The sequence below is a fragment of the Dendronephthya gigantea genome, unplaced genomic scaffold, assembly GCF_004324835.1.
Source record: "Dendronephthya gigantea isolate DGI-Jeju-01 unplaced genomic scaffold, DenGig_1.0 000260F, whole genome shotgun sequence".
Classification (NCBI taxonomy): Eukaryota; Metazoa; Cnidaria; class Anthozoa; order Malacalcyonacea; family Nephtheidae; genus Dendronephthya; species Dendronephthya gigantea.
The window spans coordinates 176,511-198,773 of NW_021163270.1; the positions used below are offsets into that span (position 1 = coordinate 176,511).

At 38.3% G+C, this 22,263-nt stretch overlaps 2 protein-coding genes across 2 annotated transcripts; one reads left to right on the forward strand and one right to left on the reverse strand.

Moving 5' to 3' along the window:
* Nucleotides 1-452: 452 nt before the first annotated feature.
* Nucleotides 453-18,677, forward strand: LOC114541005 (leucine-rich repeat serine/threonine-protein kinase 1-like). Its single transcript, XM_028560998.1, has 25 exons — nucleotides 453-642; nucleotides 1,206-1,890; nucleotides 2,309-2,578; nucleotides 3,219-3,561; nucleotides 4,290-4,532; nucleotides 4,788-5,017; nucleotides 5,267-5,376; nucleotides 6,193-6,437; nucleotides 6,724-6,891; nucleotides 7,340-7,609; nucleotides 8,083-8,242; nucleotides 8,406-8,629; nucleotides 8,836-9,022; nucleotides 11,088-11,377; nucleotides 11,712-11,847; nucleotides 11,947-12,245; nucleotides 12,372-12,496; nucleotides 12,645-12,822; nucleotides 13,401-13,631; nucleotides 14,005-14,229; nucleotides 14,744-15,080; nucleotides 15,430-15,617; nucleotides 15,887-16,015; nucleotides 16,256-17,098; nucleotides 17,433-18,677. Exons 1-25 carry the CDS (start codon nucleotides 639-641, stop codon nucleotides 17,916-17,918), a joined length of 6,606 nt encoding a protein of 2,201 aa, XP_028416799.1. The 5' UTR covers nucleotides 453-638; the 3' UTR covers nucleotides 17,919-18,677.
* Nucleotides 18,678-19,021: 344 nt separating this feature from the next.
* LOC114541011 (fructose-1,6-bisphosphatase 1-like) lies at nucleotides 19,022-21,939 on the reverse strand. Its single transcript, XM_028561001.1, has 7 exons — nucleotides 21,852-21,939; nucleotides 21,013-21,185; nucleotides 20,452-20,707; nucleotides 20,193-20,333; nucleotides 19,831-19,968; nucleotides 19,445-19,564; nucleotides 19,022-19,335 (listed from the first exon to the last, which is right to left on the reverse strand). Exons 2-7 carry the CDS (start codon nucleotides 21,168-21,170, stop codon nucleotides 19,156-19,158), a joined length of 993 nt encoding a protein of 330 aa, XP_028416802.1. The 5' UTR covers nucleotides 21,171-21,185; nucleotides 21,852-21,939; the 3' UTR covers nucleotides 19,022-19,155.
* Nucleotides 21,940-22,263: the final 324 nt, after the last annotated feature.

The window sequence follows — 22,263 nt, forward strand, 5'->3', positions numbered from 1 at the left end:
TTCCGTTTAAGCGTTCTTCCAGCACTGTTTCAGCATTCTTTGCATTTTTTTGTCGTATTTTATTTCCGGCAAGTCTGTTTTTTTAATGCCTGTTTTAAAGAAAAGAGTATTTAGAAGGTTTTTCGAAAGCAGGACATACTCATGTTGGAGTAAACTAAGATGTATTTTTTGTAGAATTTCATCAATTTTAAAGCCACTTTTTAAAGGTTTTTTATACTTCCGGCTTACTTTACACTTCCGCTTTCATTGACTGTGAGGAAAATAATAGCAACACGATTAACTTTTAGTGGTTTTTAACTTGGATTAGTATTTCAAAATATAGGAGCTTCTATTTAATGAAATAGTGTTTGGTTTCCAGATTTATAAAGGGCTGGCAAACCTAGAAAATAAAAGCTTGCAAGTAGAGGAAGTCTAGGTATCATTGGAAGTTTGTTTGCTAGAAGTGGAAAATTTGTTTACTTCTGTTTGTCTGTTTACTTTCGTTTTCTCGGAATTTCACACAGCGCCACTAATTGAATATCGAACGATGGGTGTTACGAGAATGGCAAATCGAATTCGTTGTTTATGTTTATTCGATTGCTTTGCCTTTGAAGGAAACTGTGCAGGAAGAACAGACTAAATTTGAATATAAAGGAACAATGGGTAAGGCAAAGTGCGTTTTTAAACACGACGAAATTAAATTTTTAAATTAAAGATACAGATCATATATCCAGTTGAAGTTTTTTTGTTTATTTTAAGTACGGGTATTTACAAACGTGTTATTTAAACGGTTTGCCTGGTATAATGTGAATAAGTTGGGTTTATCTGTTTGCTCGGAAGCTTTTATTGAGCATTGATTCGGTGATTTGAAACAGTCAATTCGTCTTAAGTCTTCACATTGCATGTCAGCGCATGTTTCAATGAGACGCTTACACATCGATCTATTGTTTGTCAAAAAATATACACTAGGCAGAAGTTTTGTTCTTTTAACTTAATGATCAGTACATTATATAACCAATTAAAGTTATTAAAATGATCTATTCCTATGGTATGTTATCGCCTATAATACAATCTTTCTGGGGTTCCTTTGGCGTACAAAAATCTTCATATCATGACCTTTGTTGTATGTGATTTAAATAATATATAAATGGCTTGCCACCTGGCAACCGTGGTTGCCCATATCATCAAAAATGTTGAGCTAATTGCCTCTTGAATTTAACTTATAGAAATGAATGCAGACTTCCTGAAAGCATGTGAAACTGGTAACCTAAATGAAGTTTTAAATATCCTTTACTATCATGACAATGGACCGATCAAAATCTTACAGACGGATCCTAGAACCTTGGACCACATGCACTACTTTCATGCAGTCTGTTTGAACGGCCACTGTGATGTTGTCGAACAATTGTTTTATTTCAATGTTGATGTCAATCTGGACTCGAGATACGGCACTCCATTGGCGGTCGCTTGTCAGGGCGGGCATATAGATACTGTCAAAGCCTTGGTCAAGCATGGAGCGAAAATTTATGACCCAAATTCTAGGCCAACGCTCACACCATTTTTCCAAGCCTGCAAACATGGACACTTGGAGATTTTGACGTATTTGATCCAGGAAAGGCCTGATGTTTTGTTAATACTTGGGCCACAGCTTTTGGTTGAAGCATGTCGTGAAGGTTTCTTGGAAATTGTTATTTTGCTTGTTTCAAAAGAAATTGATATTAATGGCGTGGTTCATCCTAGCTCACCGCACAGGGAAGAGATTTCGTTTGAATCGGTCTTAGAGACCCCACTACAAGCAGCGTGCTCGCAAAACCAAGTTGAAATTGTGGAATATTTGTTGCAAGAAAAAGCCGAGGTGAATGTCAGCATGGTGCAGAAATATTACCAAGTACTAAAAGAAGCAGTTAAAAGGTATGATTTTGTGACCATAAATTACTAATTGGTTAATTAGTCAAAATTTGGTGTAAGTTAGGTATGTTAATAATTACTACATAGTTTGATTATTTTTTCATGAATATAGCTAATTAATGTATGAAAATTTAATTACTTTGGGAAGCATTTCCAAACAACTTCTCAACCTCAAATGTGGTATTCGGTAACTGCTTATAGTAAACAAAAAAACTTTGCAACCTTTTAATATAAAGGCCTTCATCATTTGGTTTGCTTGTGACTTGTTAGTTATATAATTTGTTAATTCATGAATTATTGTTACAATTTAGTAATCAACTCTGAGAGCTAACTAATTAGTACTTTAATTGTTTACTTTGTTGGTTAATATTTGTTATTCAATTAATTAATCTTTAAGAAAATCTTTTTTTGCTTAAATTAGAAATTTTAAAGAACACAAGGGAAAATACAAAAGAAAACAAACACAAAAGATGTTTCTCCTGGAGGGGGATTTTTCAAGTTCAAATTTCTATGATATTCACAAAAGTTGGTTCTTGGATTATGCCGATAGTCTCGTAGTTCTTGATCTGTCCCAGAACAACTTGCAAAACGTTCCTAAAGAAGTTTTAAACCTGCCATCGATCAGAGAAATCAATTTGTCAGCAAATGATTTGATTGTCCTACCTGAGATTGAAGATGTCGAAGCAACCAGGTTAGATTTTATGACCATAGGCAGTTGTGAAAGACTCTCAATTTTTTCTAGTTAAATTGTAGTTATTATCTGAATACACAACTCTGATTGGTCAATTGTGTCACTATATATAGTTAGTTGACCAGCTGTCAAAACTCAATACCACACCTGGGCTGGTTGTTTCAATGCTGCAGTTACCTCAACCCAGCTGGGTTGATGTAAATTACCTTTCCATCAATAGCTTCTCAGTTGCTTGTTTATAAAGTTGAATATGTTTCCCAATAAAACTTTTCTGTATTCATAGAAGTCGTGAAATGAACTGTTGTGCAAACGTGCATGAAATAAAAATTGATTAAAATATAACCTTGAGTTGAGCGCTAACCTAGTTTTTAACAACTGTCCCCGTTGCACAAGAGTTGTTGAAATTTATTGACAAGTACGTTTTGAACCGGCACAGTTTCTACTTTGTAAAAACAGGTTTAATGAAACGGTTATGTCTCGTTCATTCTAGACTTAGTCGACAACTCTTGTTCTATCTGACCAGCCATTGAGGTTTTCGAAAAACTCTCACGCTAGTTCATGCAAACTCTCTTTGCGAGCATCAAATCCCGTTTGACGGCTGAGCCTTAACTCTTAAAAGACTGCATTGCTTATTTTCCAGGTTGGTTGATATCACGGCTGCTTCAAATAAACTCACCCATGTCCCCATGTCGTTTTTTAACATAAAAGGCTTACGATATCTGAATCTAGTCAACAATCGCATCGTATCTTTGCTGAATAACAATGTCAATGACGCCGAGCAGTTCAGTGATAGCAATGATGCAACGAGCTTCGATGAAGTCGAAGATATCACTTGGCAATGTCATTCATTAAAGTCTCTGAATCTATCCGGAAATCAGCTGAAATTCATCCCGTCTGCAATTCATGCTGCGAACAGTTTAGAAAAGCTATTGTTGCGTGGAAATCAAATTAGTTCGTTCCCAACAGGATGGAAATGTCCATTAGTAAGTGATTGAGATTGTTTACCTTTGAATATGACTGAGATCTTAGCTTGAAAATGTAAAAAACTTTTTGCGTCTTTATCAGGTCGGAATGTCCAGGTGGCCTTACTAGACCAGGCTCTAGGAAGAACAGTTTAGAACTGATAGAGCTATCCAGTAGAAATAAAGTTAGTTTAGTTTAGGTTTCCTCCTGTAGTAACACTGGATCAATAAGAGATAATCCTTACTGGACCTCTAGGAAGAACAGTTTAGAACTGATAAAGCTATCCAGTATAAATAAAGTTAGTTTAGTTTAGGTTTCCTCCTGTAATAACACTGGATCAATAAGAGATGATCCTTACTGGACCTCTAGGAAGAACAGTTTAGAACTGATAGAGCTATCCAGTATAAATAAAGTTAGTTTCGTTTAGGTTTCCTCCTGTAGTAACACTGGATCAATAAGAGATGATCCTTACTGGACCTCTAGGAAGAACAGTTTAGAACTGATAGAGCTATCCACTATAAATAAAGTTAGTTTAGTTTAGGTTCCCTCCTGTAGTAACACTGGATCAATAAGAGATGATCCTTACTGGACCTCTAGGAAGAACAGTTTAGAACTGATAGAGCTATCCAGTATAAATAGAACTAAATTCCATTCTATTATAGAATGGGATTTAGTTCAGCGAAAATCTTCAACCTTTGGCTTTGCACCAAACCGACCGCTGATGTATTCCATCTTCTTTTTAATCTAGAGAATCCTAGATTTATCTAAGAATGAATTGACAGACTTCAGGCAGTCTGTTTTCAATGCATGGACTGAAACGATGGTCGATTTGAACCTCAGTTCGAACAAATTCTCATCAATATCTTGGGATATATGCCAGTTAAAGTTGCTGCAATACCTGGACTTGAGTAAAAATTGCATTGAAAATATGCCGCCGAAGCATTACTGGACCTGCACGAACTTACGAAAACTAAATCTGAGTGAAAATAAGGTGAGAAGATGTTTTTTGTGTATGTCAGTACTGATGCAGCCTATATTTCGATCAGTTTCAAGGACCGAACAATGAATAAAGTTTCATGGAATGAAGATAAGGCTTTAAATATAGTAAAGTAAAAAGGGAATTTGGAAAAAACGAGACATATTAAGGATGCTTTTCACGATTCAAAGCAAGGCACATGGCAAAACTTTCAACCAGCGTCTTTTTAAAGTTTTTTCAACAATGCAATGCATTCTCAACATTTTATAGTTGTGTGGCGTTAGCACTCGAACGACGACAACGAGTCCGACCGGCAACCTCCGAAGGCTGACGTTCATGTCACGCCCTCCGACAGTGGACCGAGATGAAATCGAGGACGAATTTCCGTATGAAGTTTTCGGGTCAACCCTTGAGACCCTGGACCTGAGTGATAATAAGCTTGCCGTGGTTCCGAAATCTGTTTGCCAGTTGACCTCGCTCGAAGATTTGAATCTTTCCAGGTTCGTTTAAGTTTTCTTTATCCTTACATCAATCTCCCAAATAGTTGTATTTTCGAAACATATTATGTCCCAGGTGACAGATATACATACACTAAATATACACAATTGCGAACATTTTGACAGTTATGTTAAAACTGTTGGCTTATTTGTGCAATAAAGAAGAATTAACTATTGAAATGCCTGCTGTTTTTAAATACGGGCTTTGTCAGTTTAATCAGTTCTTGTGCTCATTGTTGTTATATGTTTCAGAAACCGACCTTTGAGAAGTTTGCCTCCGGACTTGGGCAACCTCACGGAATGCTATCAACTAGGAATAGAAGGTCTCAATCTGAGTGGAATTCCGAGATATGCTCGTTCAGGTGCGTTGAATAAAGTTACCAGATTTCCGTATATTCGACCATGGTCGAGTTTACCGTTTTCCTTCCATATTCGACCATGGTCGAGTTTACAATTTCCGGTATATTTGACCTCCACTAATTACATGGATAACCACGCTGGTTAGATGGTCTAATAGACTAATTCTGGTCCTATGTGAAGTTTACAGCATGTTTGGTGCTCATATAAAAACATTAAACCATATAACCATGCTTGGTTGTGATGTCAAATATTTTGACATGCATAACCACGCTGGTTAATTGGTCTAAAAGACTAATTCTGTTCCTATATGAAGTTTCCAGCATGTTTGGTGCTCATATACAAACATTAAACAATATAACCTTGCTTTGGTTATGATGTCAAATATTTTGACATGGATAACCACGCTGGTTAAATGGTCTAATAGACTAATTCTGGTCCTATGTGAAGTTTACATACGCCGTTTTCCTGCCATATTCGACCATGGTCGAGTTTACCGTTTTTCGGCCATATTCGACCATGGTCGAGTTTACCGTTTTTCGGCCATATTCGACCATGGTCGAGTTTACCGTTTTCCTGCCATATTCGACCATGGTCGAGTTTACCGTTTTTCGGCCATATTCGACCATGGTCGAGTTTACCGTTTTTCGGCCATATTCGACCATGGTCGAGTTTACCGTTTTTCGGTCATATACAATTTCCGGTATATTTGACCTCCCCTAATTACAGTAGCACAATCACAATTTTATATCACCAACGTCATACACTGACACGCAATCATTAAGTTCGAAGGTGCATAAGGATTTTGTTCGTTTTTTCAGGTCATACGTCGAAAGATGTGCTGACGTATCTCAGGGCCAAGCAACGAAAGTCTGTCCCGTATTACCGAATGAAATTGATGGTTATTGGTTTGCAGGGACGTGGAAAAACAACCCTTCTTGCTGCGTTGCGCAATCAACCTCGTCCTCCAAACATTTCAACAGTTGGTATTGTTGTTAACCAGTGGACTGTTTCTGGCTTTCAAACTCTCCGTGAGAGAATGGTACAGATTGGTAGAAGGGATCAGGTGGGCGTTTTTTAAAACTTAGCTCTTCAGTCAACTAAGAGAGAACACAGAAGATACTTAACTCTGCTCAAATGAGTTCTGTACAACATCAGATCACTTTAAGGTAGCCCTCATTCAAGAACATGTACCACCTCTGCATGATCTAACCATGCTTAACTCAGTCAACTGAGAGAGAACACAGGAGAGACTTAACTCTACTCACATGAGTTCTGTACAACATCAAAACGCTATACATTTGCCGCATCATGTACGTTTATTAACTAACAAAGATTAAAAAAACTCCTAGGTCAATCCATCCATTACATTCAGTACTTGGGATTTGGCAGGCCAAGAGATATACTACTCTACACACCAGTGTTTTCTGTCATCTAACACACTTTACTTGGCTGTGTGGAACATCTCAACCGGTGAAGAGGGGATCGATAAATTAAAACCCTGGCTTCTCAATGTTCAGGTAAAAATATCAGCGTTTGAAATGAACTGAAATGAATTGTATATACAAATTTTGGCTGTTATTAATTGTAAATTCCTCAAGGATATATAACTGAACTGTTTTGACTGCAGTAACCCTAGTTTAACTGAATTCAAACGAGTAAAAGACGTATTTATTATCTCAACATAACTTAGAGTGCTTTTTTAATCAATGAAAACAGCCAGACCGCTCCTGTTGTATTTCAGTACAGACAGATTACTGGTATTTTAGAGTGTTTCAAGGACTCTGTATTCAAGTATATCGTTATTTACATCTGCCTAGCACGGGAAATGCAGTTTTACCGTTATATTCTTAACGAAATACTCTATTTCAATTCAAAATATGACCGGTCGGACCATTTTGGCCGCTTAATGGAAAACACTCTTATAGAGCCATAAATTCTTAAACCAACAACCATTTACTTTTCTAGGCACGAGCGCCTGGTTCTCACGTGATCATTGTCGGAACACATCTGGATCTTCTGCCCGGGGCGGGAAAGTACAGGCGCGTCGACGAGCTTCGATTAAATATCGCCAAACGATACAATAAGAAAGGTTTTCCACTTATCAAGGGCTACTACATGGTCTCTTGCACGTCTGGTGAAAATCTGGACGAGTTAAGACAAGCCATTTATCAGGCAGCCTTGGAACTGAAGGAGACGGAAAGCACAGGAAAAGGAGACACTCTGATTGGTCGAAAGGTGAGGATAGTTGAGTACATGTAGTAGTAACTAGTTTCCAATCCAACCAGGTGATCTCGCGCTCATATTTTAGCCAATCAGCACTTAGAAGGGTTATCTAAATAGAAATCTTTTCTGCAGTATTTAATCGATTATATCTTTTGTTATTCTTTATGAAACGTATCGAAATTTTGTGATTATGTTTAGTCATAAGAACTATAGCTCTGATATAAATTTGAAACCAAAATGAGGAATATTTCAAGAGTATTTTAAGTTGTTTTAATCGAGAAATGGATTTATAATAACAACTATATAATGAACTGTATTGACAACTATAATCTCAGTTCTTTTCCCGCCATTTCAGATGACCCGGGAGAAAGGAAATAATGTATTTCCAAGGATTTTAACGTTAATAACTTGATTAGGCTCATCAAGTCTTCTACAGACCTCTTCTACAGAATTTTTTTATAATTTATATTTGTTTTTTTTTAAAGATTCCGATCAGTTATCTGAAACTTCAAGAGACTGTTATGAAAGAAGCTGAGAATCGTATGAAGGAAAACAAACCTCCCATTTTGAACGAATACGAAATGTTGGAGCTGGCAAAGAAGGATCCGAATAACGATATCTTGGAACGAGACGAATTAATCCTAGGTAAAGTTAAACATTGGAAACTTGTGGTGGATATATTGAAAAGATTATTGGGATTGAGAACTTTTTAAGACATTCCTATCAATTATTAAAATACGCAGCCTTCTCATGTCATGGTTCTTTCAACAGTTAGAGTGTCTTTCATGAAGCGTTTCCCTTCTTTTAGCTGCAAGATTTCTCCACGAGAATGGAGTTATTCTACACTACAACGACCGATCAAGAGGTCTCGACAAACTCTACTTCATCGAACCCGGTTGGCTCTGCAAAATTATGGCGTTCCTGGTCACCGTCAAGGAAACGAATGCGTTCGTTAAGGGCGGGATTATGGAAAAATCCAATGTGAATTTGTTGTTGAAAGATCCAAGACTTCCGCCTGAATTTATGGAACAGGTAGGATTTGGTCAGAAACTAGAATCATAAGATCATCTCTCATCCAGTGTTACTACAGGAGGAAACCTAAACTAAACTAACTTTATTTATACTGGATAGCTTTATCAGTTCTAAACTGTTCTTCCTAGAGGTCCAGTAAGGATCATCTCTTATTGATCCAGTGTTACTACAGGAGGAAACCTAAACTAAAATATTTTCATTTTCAGTATATTCAGTTGATGGAGAGATTTGAAGTCGCGTTAGCTTTGGACGATCATCGCCTGTTGGTTCCCTCAATGCTACCGCGTGATAAACCTGGACTTCAACTTGCTGACCTCAGCAAAATGATGAGTCGTGGAAAGAGCGGTCTGTCGGCCGCGTCAGAGGACAAGGAGAATGAGGAGGAATGCGAAGGTAAAAATTGGCCCAACTTCAACTTTTTCCCCTTTTGTGAGAGGGATATTATTTGGTAACAATTCCATGTTCAGTCAATCCTAAATACACGAATAGTTTAATCCTTGAGATTAAGTTAGGATTAGTTAATCTAACTCTTAGTCCATGATTCCATGAGTTAGGCGCTTGTTGGAGAGAGACGACCTGAGAGGGGCGTCTATTGGATAGCGGCGGTTATTAAAAGAGGGCGCCTATTTGAGAAAGGATATGCTAAATGGCTTTTAGCGTTTTTACGGCACTACTCTTAAAGTTCTTAAATTATTGACGTTGATGAGTAAATATGAAATCTATGTTTACACATCTATCGCACGAGATATGGAACTTAGGTTTGAGTCTAGCCATTATTGATCGTGTAGACACCTTTACCCCCATGCTAAGCGTCTTCTGTTAATCTATGGATTGTGTTTGAGAAACTATTGTTCACCAATTCTAAGCGAGTATTTTAAGACTCTCTTTGACTCCAACGTCTGTCTTCCTCTTGACGTTTGTGCAAACCTCTTCTGTCTAAACATTGCATGTCTCTTTATTCTGACTTTAAGCGTTGACTGAGCATGCTTTAAGGCGACTGTATAATTCGATGCTATGTTTCCACCGGCACGTCTGGAATTCACTCGAATAAACCTCGTCTGTCGAAAGTTTCCGTGTCGCCGTATTCGAATTCTAAGAAGCCCTGTTTCTCCAAGTTTATTTCCAATTGCAATATTCGTCGTTATCGTTTCGTTTTCAAGCTTTCCTTCAAACTTACATTGTTGTCTTACACTTCTTAGTTCGATGATTGTGATTGTTATCACAAGACACAATACTAGCATCAGAGATATTTCTATCGTTGACGAATATTCTCTCTTCAATCTTTTTATCCGATTCCACATTTTGAAATCGATGCACGTCGCTATTGCTTGAGTTTTTTGCGAGCAAAACAAAGAAATGTTGGTTTTTAAATTCATTCATCTGTGACACTAAACTGTTATTCAAAATAGTTATGCTTCTGTCACAACAGGGGGCTATACTTAGATGCCGGAAGAGGTCTGGAGTGGCCGGGGAAGTTTTACAAAAGATCACTTTCGTTTTACATAAGTAACCGCTCGAAGAGGCAACTTGTAGCTACAGCTTTGCAGTACTATATGTAGAAAACGTATTTTTAATCTTATAAACAGCAGGTATTTCAACTTAGATCGCGATTATTAAAAGCAAAATCTGGCGCGTATCGATGAAAATCAATATTAAGTGGTCACTTATGTAAAATTTTATTCATTTCGTATTCGACAGTCTGATTGATCGTGCCATTAATAAATTATCGTGAACACTAAGCTCACAGTTTGTTTGTTCTTCTCAAAGTCCGAACAATTCATCTCGATGACCTCAATCATTAAATCTTGAAATGCATTTAGAAAACACACGAAAGCGATTAGACATGATGTTTTTGTTCACAAAGGAACAAGGATTATAGTATTAAAAACATCACTTGTTAGGCGCCGCTAAATGCAAAGATTTCCGCTTTTATATTGGACTGTTTTGTAATTTTTCATTCCATAAAAGGCGTTAAGTGAGTTCTCAGGAAAGACAAAAACGTTTTGCCCAAGAGCTATCATCAACTCTCTGAATGTTATAATATATATATAAGAGAAAACATGCTCCGAAAATAAACATCTTGTAAACCCAAGATATGAGTTGTTAAAAACAAGACACAATATTCAAGGTGATATTTCGACTCTATTTCAAAGTCATTGTGAAATAGAGTCGAAATATCACCTTGAATATTGTGTCTTGTTTTTAACAACTTATATCTTGGGTTTACAAGATGTTTATTTTCGGAATATGTTTTCTCTTATATTTCGCAAAACTGTCTACTGGAAAAGGTTGTTGTTATAATATATTTTGAAAGGTTTTTCTACAATCGTTAACAAAGCAAATTGTCATCTATATTTCTGCCTGCGTGCTAAAATAAGTATTTAGCCCGGCAAACTCTTCATTCTGGTCCGCAAAATACATCGTTAATGCATGACAAAGTTAGCATAATTCCTTTTAGACCAAACTTCAGAAGATCAGTTCCAGTATCTGTGCCGCCTGTACAAGATGAATTATGTGCCCAGCGGATTCTGGAGTCGCCTCATTGCCCGACTCATGATTGCCGTGCAGAGGTGGGGGACCGACGAAGGGCTTGGAGACGAGCTGATTTGTAACGAGGGGGGTAAAGATGTTCGACCCACCTCGAGCTTTCGTCCAGTACCTCACGGTTATTCGATGATCTACTGGCGTGAAGGAATGGGCGTGGTTTATGATGGAGGGCATCTGTTGGTGGAGTCTTACTCTAAGACCGTAAGAACATACTAGACTAAACTAACTTAATTTATACTGGATAGCTCTATCAGTTCTAAACTGTTCTTCCTAGAGGTCCAGTAAGGATCATCTCTTATTGATCCAGTGTTACTACAGCAGGAAACCTGAACTAAACTAACTTTATGTATACTGGATAGCTCTATCAGTTCTAAACTGTTCTTCCTAGAGGTCCAGTAAGGATAATCTCTTATTGATCCAGTGTTACTACAGGAGGAAACCTGAACTAAACTAACTTCTACTGCATATAGCTCTGTTGGCCGGGTTATCTGAACAGGATTAATATATGTTTAAATGGCTGAAATTTTCTAATTAGGAGCGAAATCCTCACAGTCGGATGTTGGAGGATATTGAGGGAGTAAAAGTGACCGTCTGGTCAGAAGAAAAAGATTTTTCAGTTCTTGGTTTCGTCACAGACCAAGTGAATTCGCTCATCACCGAATGGTACCCAGGTATGTGGATTGTTTGTCTTGCTAAAAGAGACTGAGTTTAACATTATATAATGAAAGGTGTTGATCCGGCTAACTGAAACGATCACGTGCCTTCCACAGGTTTGGAAGAAAGCGACAAGCATGGCATACCACTCGTGCGTCACGTGATACCCTGTCCGATATGCACGTCGCACAACGAACCAACGTTCAGAATGAGGCGTTCCGTGTCCATGAAGAATGTTCAAGAAATGGAAGAGAGAAGACTCCCTGAGTTTTCTCTAATGGAGTGCGCAGCCGCTGCTGTCGATTACACGGAGATTGCATGCCCTGAGCACGTGGACAGGCCCGTGAAACTTAGCAGTCTGATACCTGATCTGGTTCTCTCCGATCTTCCACCTGAACTTCTCATAGATAGAAATGTAAGCTTAAGATTTCTCAGATACGCTGTTCCTTTTGGAGGTCCGAAGAGGATCGTCTCTTCTTGATCCAGTGTTCTTACATGCAGGAGGAAACCTAAACTAAACCTTTCTCGCCCAAATATCTAGGTATTTTTGTACAACCCAACTGACGAAAATCGTCTCGGAAGTGGAGGAGCTGGCGAGGTGTTTCTTGGAATTTACAAAAAGCAGAAAGTTGCTGTGAAAAGATTTTACTCTTCAAATAACACTAGGTGAGGAATCATTTCAAATAGTGGCTTGATCACGTGTTATATCACATCTTACATCACATGTTACATCACGTGTTACATCACATGTTACAATTTTCGAAAGTGTTGACATTTATCTTTTTGTTTGGCATATTTTCCCTTTGTTTTGTAGCACTGATAGTGGACTAGGCCCGAGTCTCGGTTGCTATGGCAAACGTAGTGGAAGCCGTCATACTGACGGGGGGTCGTTCACTGATCGCAGTCGCGTGTTTACTGTTAGTCCGACAACCATTGAGGAAGATTTGAGAAGGACAAAAGTATTGTCATCTTTCGTGGAGCTACGCCAGGAAGTACGTGATATAAAAGCATAAACCTAACGCAGTTAGTTTAGTTTAGGTTTCCTCCTGTAGTAACACTGGATCAATAAGAGATGATCCTTACTGGACCTCTAGGAAGAACAGTTTAGAACTGATAGAGCTATCCAGTATCAATAAAGTTAGTGTACTTTAGGTTTCCTCCTGTAGTAACACTGGATCAATAAGAGATGATCCTTACTGGACCTCTAGGAAGAACAGTTTAGAACTGATAGAGCTATCCGGTATCAATAAAGTTAGTGTACTTTAGGTTTCCTCCTGTAGTAACACTGGATCAATAAGAGATGATCCTTACTGGACCACTAGGAAGAACAGTTTAGAACTGATAGAGCTATCCAGTATCAATAAAGTTAGTTTAGTTTAGGTTTCCTCCTGTAGTAACACTAGATCAATAAGAGATGATCCTTACTGGATCTCTAGGAAGAACAGTTTAGAACTGATAGAACTATCCTGTATCAATAAAGTTATTAAAGTTAAAAGTTTAGTTTAGGTTTCTTCCTGTAGTAACACTAGATCAATAAGAGGTGATTCTAATAGTCGTATGTGTTATCCAGGTGTCAGTATTGGGTCGCCTCAATCATCCGTGTGTTGTGGCGTTGATTGGTGTATGCATACAACCGATGTGCATAGTGCTCGAGCTCTCCCCTCTCGGCAGCTTATTTTCCATACTCGAGAAAGAGATGAGTAAAATGAAAGCTGAAAGGTTTCAACGAGGCTGCCAAACAGCACACGATGTGAGAAAGCCGATATTTGATCGTTATCTCACCTACAAGATCGTTTATCAGGTAAGCTCAAACTATGTTTGGCAATTCTAGCGGATTAACCTGGGTCACTCAGCTGACCTGTTATGAACTTCCTGAGAACTAGACCAGAAAACAAAAAATACCCAGTATAAATAAAGTTAGTTTAGCTTAGGTTTCTTCCTGTAGTAACACTGAATCAATAAGAGATGATCCTTACTGGACCTCTAGGAAGAACAGTTTAGAACTGATAGAGCTATCCAGTATAAATAAAGTTAGTTTAGTTTAGGTTTCCTCCTGTAGTAACACTGGATCAATAAGAGATGATCCTTACCGCATATATTTTAGACGATAAGAGATGATCCTTACTCCAGTATAAATAGAGTTATTTGAGGTCCGTGTTTCTATCTCTTTCAAGGTTGCTCATGCGTTGCATTATCTTCATGAACTGGGTATCATTTACCGGGACCTAAAATCCGATAATCTTCTCGTATGGTCGCTGGAGAGAGAGGCTGTTGTCCACGTGAAACTCTCGGACTACGGCATCTCCCGATTTGCAACCCCACAAGGAATGCTGGGAGAGGAAGGGACTCCTGGTTTCCAGGCTCCAGAAGTACGCACAGGTTCAACTTACAACGAAAAGGTTTGTAACGTACTTTCCTGTCAATGTCGCTATGTCGGAATTACCAGTACATGCATTGAGTGACATTTCTGAATGTTATTCGAACATAATTCCACGCTGATTATGTCTAGCCAAAGCTTAAAATTTTGACGAAATATATGGATAATCATATTTGGAATTTTTACTTCGATTTTTTGTGACAGACATTTGAATTCATTTATTAAGCGATTGTGTATTAATTATACTTCATAAACCTCGCTCAAAAATCGAAATACATGATAGATTGAGGTCAGGCAAGACATACCATGTGTTTTCTCATATATTTCTTGCTCCATGTGCACGTATAATCATAATAATTACATTAACATACCCTATAGGGTCTTTGTGTAATGTGAATTAAATCTTGAATGATTGTATTGTATTCAAAAATATTGATTTGAAATTAAAAATATTGAATTGAATGTATTCAAAAACTGGCAGTTAAAACAAGGAAGTTCAACTCAGTGATGAGATATTTACAATTCATCTACCTTAGGTTGATATCTTCTCATTCGCGATGTTAATTTACGAGATTCTCTCAGGCCTACGACCGTTCCACGAGTGCCGTTGTTCGGCTCAGATTAAGAAAGCATTGCGTCGAGGAGAGAGACCATCACTCCAGCAAAACTATCTGGATTCTGAGATCCCAGAACTCGAAACACTCATGACAAAATGTTGGAAAGAGTCAGCCGTTGCAAGACCATCAGCTGAGGCTGTGCTGGACCTCATGGAAGATTCGTCGTTTCTTTGTCTTAATCGTATCATGCCTTACGCTGATCAACAGCCGTGGAATAGTATCACAGCTTTTATACCTTTATCAGAAGAAGATGAAGGTATGCATACTATTGCCCCAAAGGCTGGCTCGTTTGCTTTATTTCTACTATTCTTGGCACTTGTTTCCAAATGAACAAAGCTGTTTGTTTTGAAGAAAGGAAAAGAATTAAATGAAGATTTCAATAGTGTTTTTAGATTTTTCATTTTCCCTGCGAAACATTAACTGTATACTGTATATATTTCATCATTTTGTACTGTCTTGAGACTTCTGTGAACTTTTACAGTTAATACCGCACGATATAATCATCGATAAATCTTTTTGGATTTCCAAACAAACAAGCGTAGTGCAAACTATCGTTTATCAACGCTTGTTGTTATAGTCGTTAATATCGCATTTGTTTTTCTCAGTACTAAGTGAAGCTCAGAAGGCGATTGGCAGCCACTCTGTGTTACTCTGGGGCGGCGAGGTTGATGAACGATATTATTCTGTTGTTGATTGTAAAACTGGGATAGACCAAGTCCCTCAAACTCTGTGTGTAGGACCTCGTGTTGGGTGTTTGGCCAGAGTAGGGGATAGATTTTGGCTGGGAACTGAGGTAAGGCTTACTATACCTTAAAATCTCTATAATAATATCTCTAATAGCTGTTCTTCCTAGAGGTCCTGTAAGGATCATCTCTTATTGATCCAGTGTTACTACAGGAGGAAACCTAAACTAAACCAACTTTATTTATATTGGATAGCTCTATCAGTTCTAAACTTTTCATCCTAGAGGTCCAGTAAGGATCATCTCTTATTGATCCAGTGTTACTACAGGAGGAAATCTAAACTAAACTAAGCTAAACTATACTACTATTGTTTGTTAAGGGTTCTGTTATTGAGGTGTTCGGTCGTCCCAATCCTGCTTCTGATTTGAAGATTTTATGGTCCATTAAGTTAAATTCACAAGTTTTGGGGTTAGAAGTGGAGCATTTCGTCGACCGAAGATCTGTGAATGTAAGTGTAACTTTCAATCTTGTTCGTGAGTCAGCAAGTCTAGACCAATCAGCGAATATGCGCACATTTTTTAGTAACCCAATCAGAAAGTATAAATTTTTACTACTTCCAGTAAAAAGTACATTGTTTACCATTTTACATGAGGTAATAAAAATGTACGCATACCGATTGACTTAGCCTAAAGAATGTAAATAAGTTTGATGATTCAAAGCGAAATTCCTCTTTGTTTTCTTCATCCAGTCATCAATCGATCGTGTTCGCCGGATTTTTGCCTGTCTTGCCAACGGTAGTGTGGCTGTCATCTCCCGGCCGGACTTTCGCCCACCTTTCTCTTCGATCTGTTCGTTTCAGTTCAAAGCAGATTCGAACGAAAAACAACGCCGGGAAGCGACCGAATTTTCCATCATTACAAATATAGAGATCAGTGACCCGGCCACGTCAGCATGTTGCCTTCTCTTCGTGAAGGATGGCAGAGAATTGTGGGTAGGCTGTGGAAATATGGTGGCGATTGTCGACACAGACACCCTTAAGGTGGTGCACAAATTCCGGGCGTACGCTTCCCCCAGGTCGAATGTCCGGTCGATGGTAAGTGACGGTCCTACGGTATTCACCATCAATCGAAAGACCCCGGATGTCTTTCAGTGGAGCGTCGAAACGAGGCAACGCATTTGCAAATTTAACATCGGGCAGGAAGACCCGCGCGGAATGAAACTCGCAGAACTCGTGATGCCAACGAAAGACAATGACGTCAACGCGAGTGAGTTCACTGATGACGTCATGGGAGAAGACGGTGACGAAACCGTCGTGAAATCACCTGACGAATCTGATAGTCATGATAAGGCTGAGGGGGATGAAGAGGGGAGTGTGATGGATACTGAAGAGAAACCCCAGATGTACATCGATGTCAACAAACATCCCATGTCTCGTCCGACCAGGCAACCATCCTTGATGTATGCTTTGAAACGCGACAGTTCCAGAAACTCGTCGCGGCGTAAACATCGGGATTTGCCTAAAAATCCCGCCGAGGATTCCACGAGCCCGCACTCCGACAGCATACGAAACCGCATGCGTTCTCGTACTCAGGTAGATATTTTCATTCTCTGTTTGGTAATATTTTGACACGTGAACTTTCATAACAAGTTTCTCTCTATATCCATTTTATTTTTATTGTTTTAAAAATATCGCTGTTCTCCATGTCATTCAGTCATCATCCAGAGATCAGAATATTCCATTGTCTTTTCATTTGAAATTCTAACTATTCTCCATGTCATCCAGTTATGATCCAGAGATCAGAATATACCATTGTCTCATCATTGTTTTGAAAATCTCGCTGTTCTCCATGTCATCCAGTTGTGATCCAGAGATCAGAATATACCATTGTCTTATCATTGTTTTGAAAATCTCGTTGTTATTACAGGTGATGTGTAACACCAAGCATCGTATAACTTGTGCTTTAATTGTCGACGAGAACCTGTGGGTGGGTAGGGAGAGTGGAGACATCGTGGTGATTGATATTTCTGGTGAGATAGATGGTAAAGACTACGGTTTTGTTCATGGCGTTTTGACTTTAGAAGTTGAACGCGGCTTCGCAAATAAAGGTATCCACCATATGATTCGTGTCGGAGGAGATAAAGTCATGAGTTGTTCCCGATTCTTCCGCGAGCGTGATACGAAGGAAGGACGGACGCAAACGGTTCCGGCGGCGAACCGACAGCTGTCCCGCACTTTGTCGCCAGTGCGCCTCCTTCGCCCGCACCCCTTCACCAGGACCACGCCGGCGGTGGCCGAGAAGCCTGTTGAAGAGAGATGTGAGAACTATCAGGTTTGCGTCTGGGAACGATGGAGAAGCGACGATTTCCGAGAATTTTATGAATATCACGAGAGCTTAGAAAAGGCTTTGTGAGGAACGATAACAGGACGCCTTTCTTGGTGAATACAACTTGAAAATGGTCTGTTTTAAGAACGGTTTTATTTGAGCCAAAATTTCAACCCTTTCGCATAAGATTTGATTTCGCTGGAGCATATCGTAGGATGTTTCATTTAAAATCTCTAGAATGGTTTAATCCAGTTCAATGGCTTAACCAATCCTCTTTTTAACATTTCCTCATCTCGAAATCATCTTCAAACGACTTCTGCATGATTTTAGTACAAGCTACGAGGAAATTAAGGCCATTTGTGTATCATTTATTTCCCCAAAACCAAAATTATGAAATTTAGCCCAGAATTATCAGTGTTCGTAACAGTAACAGCTCTGACTAAATTGAATTTAACTCGACTTCAACTTATGATTTCGACATTGTGAACCCAACGTATGCAACTTTTTACAATGCACAAAACGAAAATCTGTTTTTAAAATTTTACCAATAAATTTTTTTGTATAGAATTTTGCAGATTAGATATTATATTAGATTTTCTTTAATGACAATTTAACGATATTCTCGATTGATGCAATAGATATGATCGATAGACAATGGATATGATCGATAGACAATAGATAACTTATTTCAGTACATAAAATGTTAAAATTGACGTTTCGCTAAGCGTTGTTAGACCATTTGAAAAATTAGACAATTTTCAAAGTTAGCTTTTAAAAAGAATGGTTCTATATATTCATGTTTGTGGGACAACTATTCTTTCCTAATTTTTTAATTGTGTATAGACTATAAATATAAGTTTGTTTGGAATAAATTAAATATATAGCTCATTTCCAAAACTGCGCGCAGTTTGAAGTGTTGTTTGGGGAAGCAAAGAATACGACAGGTTTTAAAACACATGCATGATATTAGAAATACCTACAGTGAATATTGTCAACACAGCATGCATAAATATAATGGCTTCAGATTTTGAAGTTTTACGGGGCAGTGGACCCGCAGTTGTTTCTCTATTTGGGATTGGTGCGGCCATCTGTCGCAAGGTGTTAGGCTTTGGCAAGAAATAAGAAATGGCAAAGACGGTATAATGACAATAGAAGTAAATCACAAACTTATAGCAACACACAAAGTTGTATATTTTCAGATATTTTTTTCCTAATCCTACTAGCTCGTGCTACCATTACAGAAATTCAAGACGCATGCAGTGTATCGTATATTTTTACAGCTATTTGGTACCATTATCGATACTCGTAAGTCGTAAGTAGAGTGTTATTTTTTAACAAATGTCAGGTAATCTTTGACATCCTCTGTTGATCCAATAGCAATCGGTGCGCGTTCGTGGATCTCCTTCGGAACTATGTCCAAAATATCGATCTTGCCATTTGTGGCCATTCCTCCGGCTTGACTGACTATGAACGCCATTGGATTACATTCGTACATTAGACGAAGCTGGGGAAAAACGAGAGGGGATAATATTGTGAGGATAATGCGTGAAGGTTAAGGATATTGCGGACATGTTTGGGTAGTTTTGTGCTGCTTTTTTGGGTGAGATAGTTACCTTTCCCTCGGGACTCTTGCTGTTAGCTGGGTACATAAATATTCCACCGTAAACCAAAGTTCTGTGCATGTCGGATACCATAGAGCCGACGTAGCGGGCTCCATAAGGCGCTTTACCATCCTATAGGTCAAGAAAAATCAGACTCTTCCTAGAGGTCCAGTAAGGATCATCTCTTATTGATCCAGTGTTACTACAAGAGGAAACCTAAACTAAACTAACTTTATTTATACTGGATATCTCTATCAGTTCTAAGCTGTTCTTGATCCTAGAGGCCAAACTGTAAGGATAATCTCTTATTGATCCAGTGTTACTACAGGAGGAAACCTAAAATAACTTTAAACGAACTGTTCTTCCTACAGGTCCAGTAGAATTTTTCATATCCAAACCTTGGGATTTTTCACGGACTCGATATAATCCTTTGTTTCTTTATCAAAATACTTGTAATATCCTTCATTGATGCTGTAAATCTTTCCTCGCGGTTTGATTCTGATATCTTGATCAGTCAACACAAACTCACCGATGGACTAAACGAAACAACACACGCTCGGAATCCTTGTCAAAATGCACGCTGTTTTGTTAATATTGAGGTGAGCAAATTCGGACAATAAAATACGTTTGGCTTTTGATGATAAAGCTGTGTTTTCCGTGGGCAATTTGTTTGCAAGTGTCTGACATAAGCTCTGAGTGTTAAATTTTTAGTTTCATGTTGTCTATTGACTAATAGTTAATTATTTTATGTTAGGTTTACCGGATCCAAAGTGAATCCATTGACACCATTACCAGTACTAAGAACAACCATGGTAGCACTACCATATAAGGCATAACCAGCAGCGACAAAGTCACGACCTGGTATCAATGCATCAGCTTGCTTCATTGGACCTTCGGATGGCTTGGAAAATGGTAAAAAAAGTGTGGTGAGTTTTTTTGTAAATCTCTTAAAACTTGTTTGATATTTGAGTGTGGTTTTGTAAACAGTAATGTGTGATGATGCATCACATGTCAGATACCTTTTTTGCAATGCCGAAAATTGAACCAATTGAGACCAAGCACTCAATGTTTGAAGAGCCATCAAGTGGATCAAAATAGACAATGTACTTTCCCTGTTGGTCAAGCTCAACCTCGATGACCGTGTCATTCTCCTCAGAAACTAGCAAACATGTCTGAAATGATGACTTCAACATGTTTATAAACAGTTCATTTGCAATGACGTCCAATTTCTGCTGTGTTTCACCTTGGACATTTGTGACCCCAGATATGCCATACCTATGTTGAGAAGTCGATGAAGATGATTTCATGCTTTTACAAAAACAATTTTGAGAGCAATGATGAAGTGTGATGTGTCTGGGCATAGAAGAAGATATGGGCATATATTGACCATTTGTGATGGGCCAGTTTGAGCACAGCCAGCACAAGTTCTTGCTAAAATCCTATCTTTGAGGTCATGCATCAGGTGGTGGACTTCTCTGTGGTTGAACTTCTTCAACCTCAGTTTGCTGTCCTTGTCAATTACTGACTGTTTTTGTGGTCAGAAGTAATTTATACACTGCATAATGTTGAGATTAACTTACAATTTTGCTATACCAGCTTTCCTGACAGCTGTAGACACAGCCTTGATGGCTGTCATAAGAGCATTAAGGAGTCGTGTAAGGTCCCCGCTAGCATCTGGATGTTGCCGTTGTTCATTGAGGACAAATCTCGTCAGGGTCATGCAGTTTGAGTCGACCATGATTGCTTAGAAATACTGGGAATTTAAATTTTCAAAAATGCTTTAATATGTACACATGGCGTACCTATTTTTAACACAATTTCAATATCTGCAAATTTACGAAAAAGTGTTATGGGAAGGGTTAGATAGTAATAGCAAATAACCATAAAGACTTGATGCTCCTATCTTTGGCATTGGATCACTGATAATGGTGGCTTACCCAGTGGGCTGGTCTATCATAACCTATTTGGAAGGCAAGCAGTTGTTTCACCTAACTGTTAGTATATAACATGTTCAGTTCAATGAGGTATTTTACCCTGTACAGTCGCAAAAAAACAGCGAACAGCACCACAGAGCTATCCACAGCTGTCTCTGGTTGACTGGTTGTACCATATTAACTGGACCATTAAGATTTCAAGCAATTTCGACCATAAGTGCACTTGATTCAACACTTTACTAAGATGATTTCACCCATTGGTTAGAGATTTTAACAGTTACCTATTATGTTTTTATATCTAATATTACCACGGAAACTACCACCAATATTTTATGACTTGGTGCTTACTAAAGAGTTACATAACTTGTAAACAATTATATAATTCACCAATAGTATAATATTTAGACATTTTATATAAAAATTCCTACTAGCTCGCTCGATGTACGAAACATTTCCTTTAGGAAGAGTATAAAATCCAATCGTACCTTTACAATGTTATATCTTTTTTGTAAAAAAAACACAAACAACTTTGTATGACACGTCGAACCTTGCACCGTGAACTCTCCTGCAGCTCAACTGTGACTCTGGACGATTTGCAATATCTTTATATTCATGAAGTATCGGGGTTGTGCTCTTCATGGGCACATGGGTTTTGCTTCAGGAGGGTACGTAAGATAGAATTAAAATTGTGCCTAAAATTTTTCATATATTTAAAATCTATTCGCAATTAAGCTCAATGGGTATACCATAACTGTGATTCAAGTCTAAAAATTTTGAGAAATGCTTCAAAAATTATGTAAAAACAACCAAAGGCTATTTCAAATTCTTAATATTCCACCCACCCCCGGTCAGTATTCAGGCACGTACATACACGCGCCCTTTAAACGCCCCCAAATC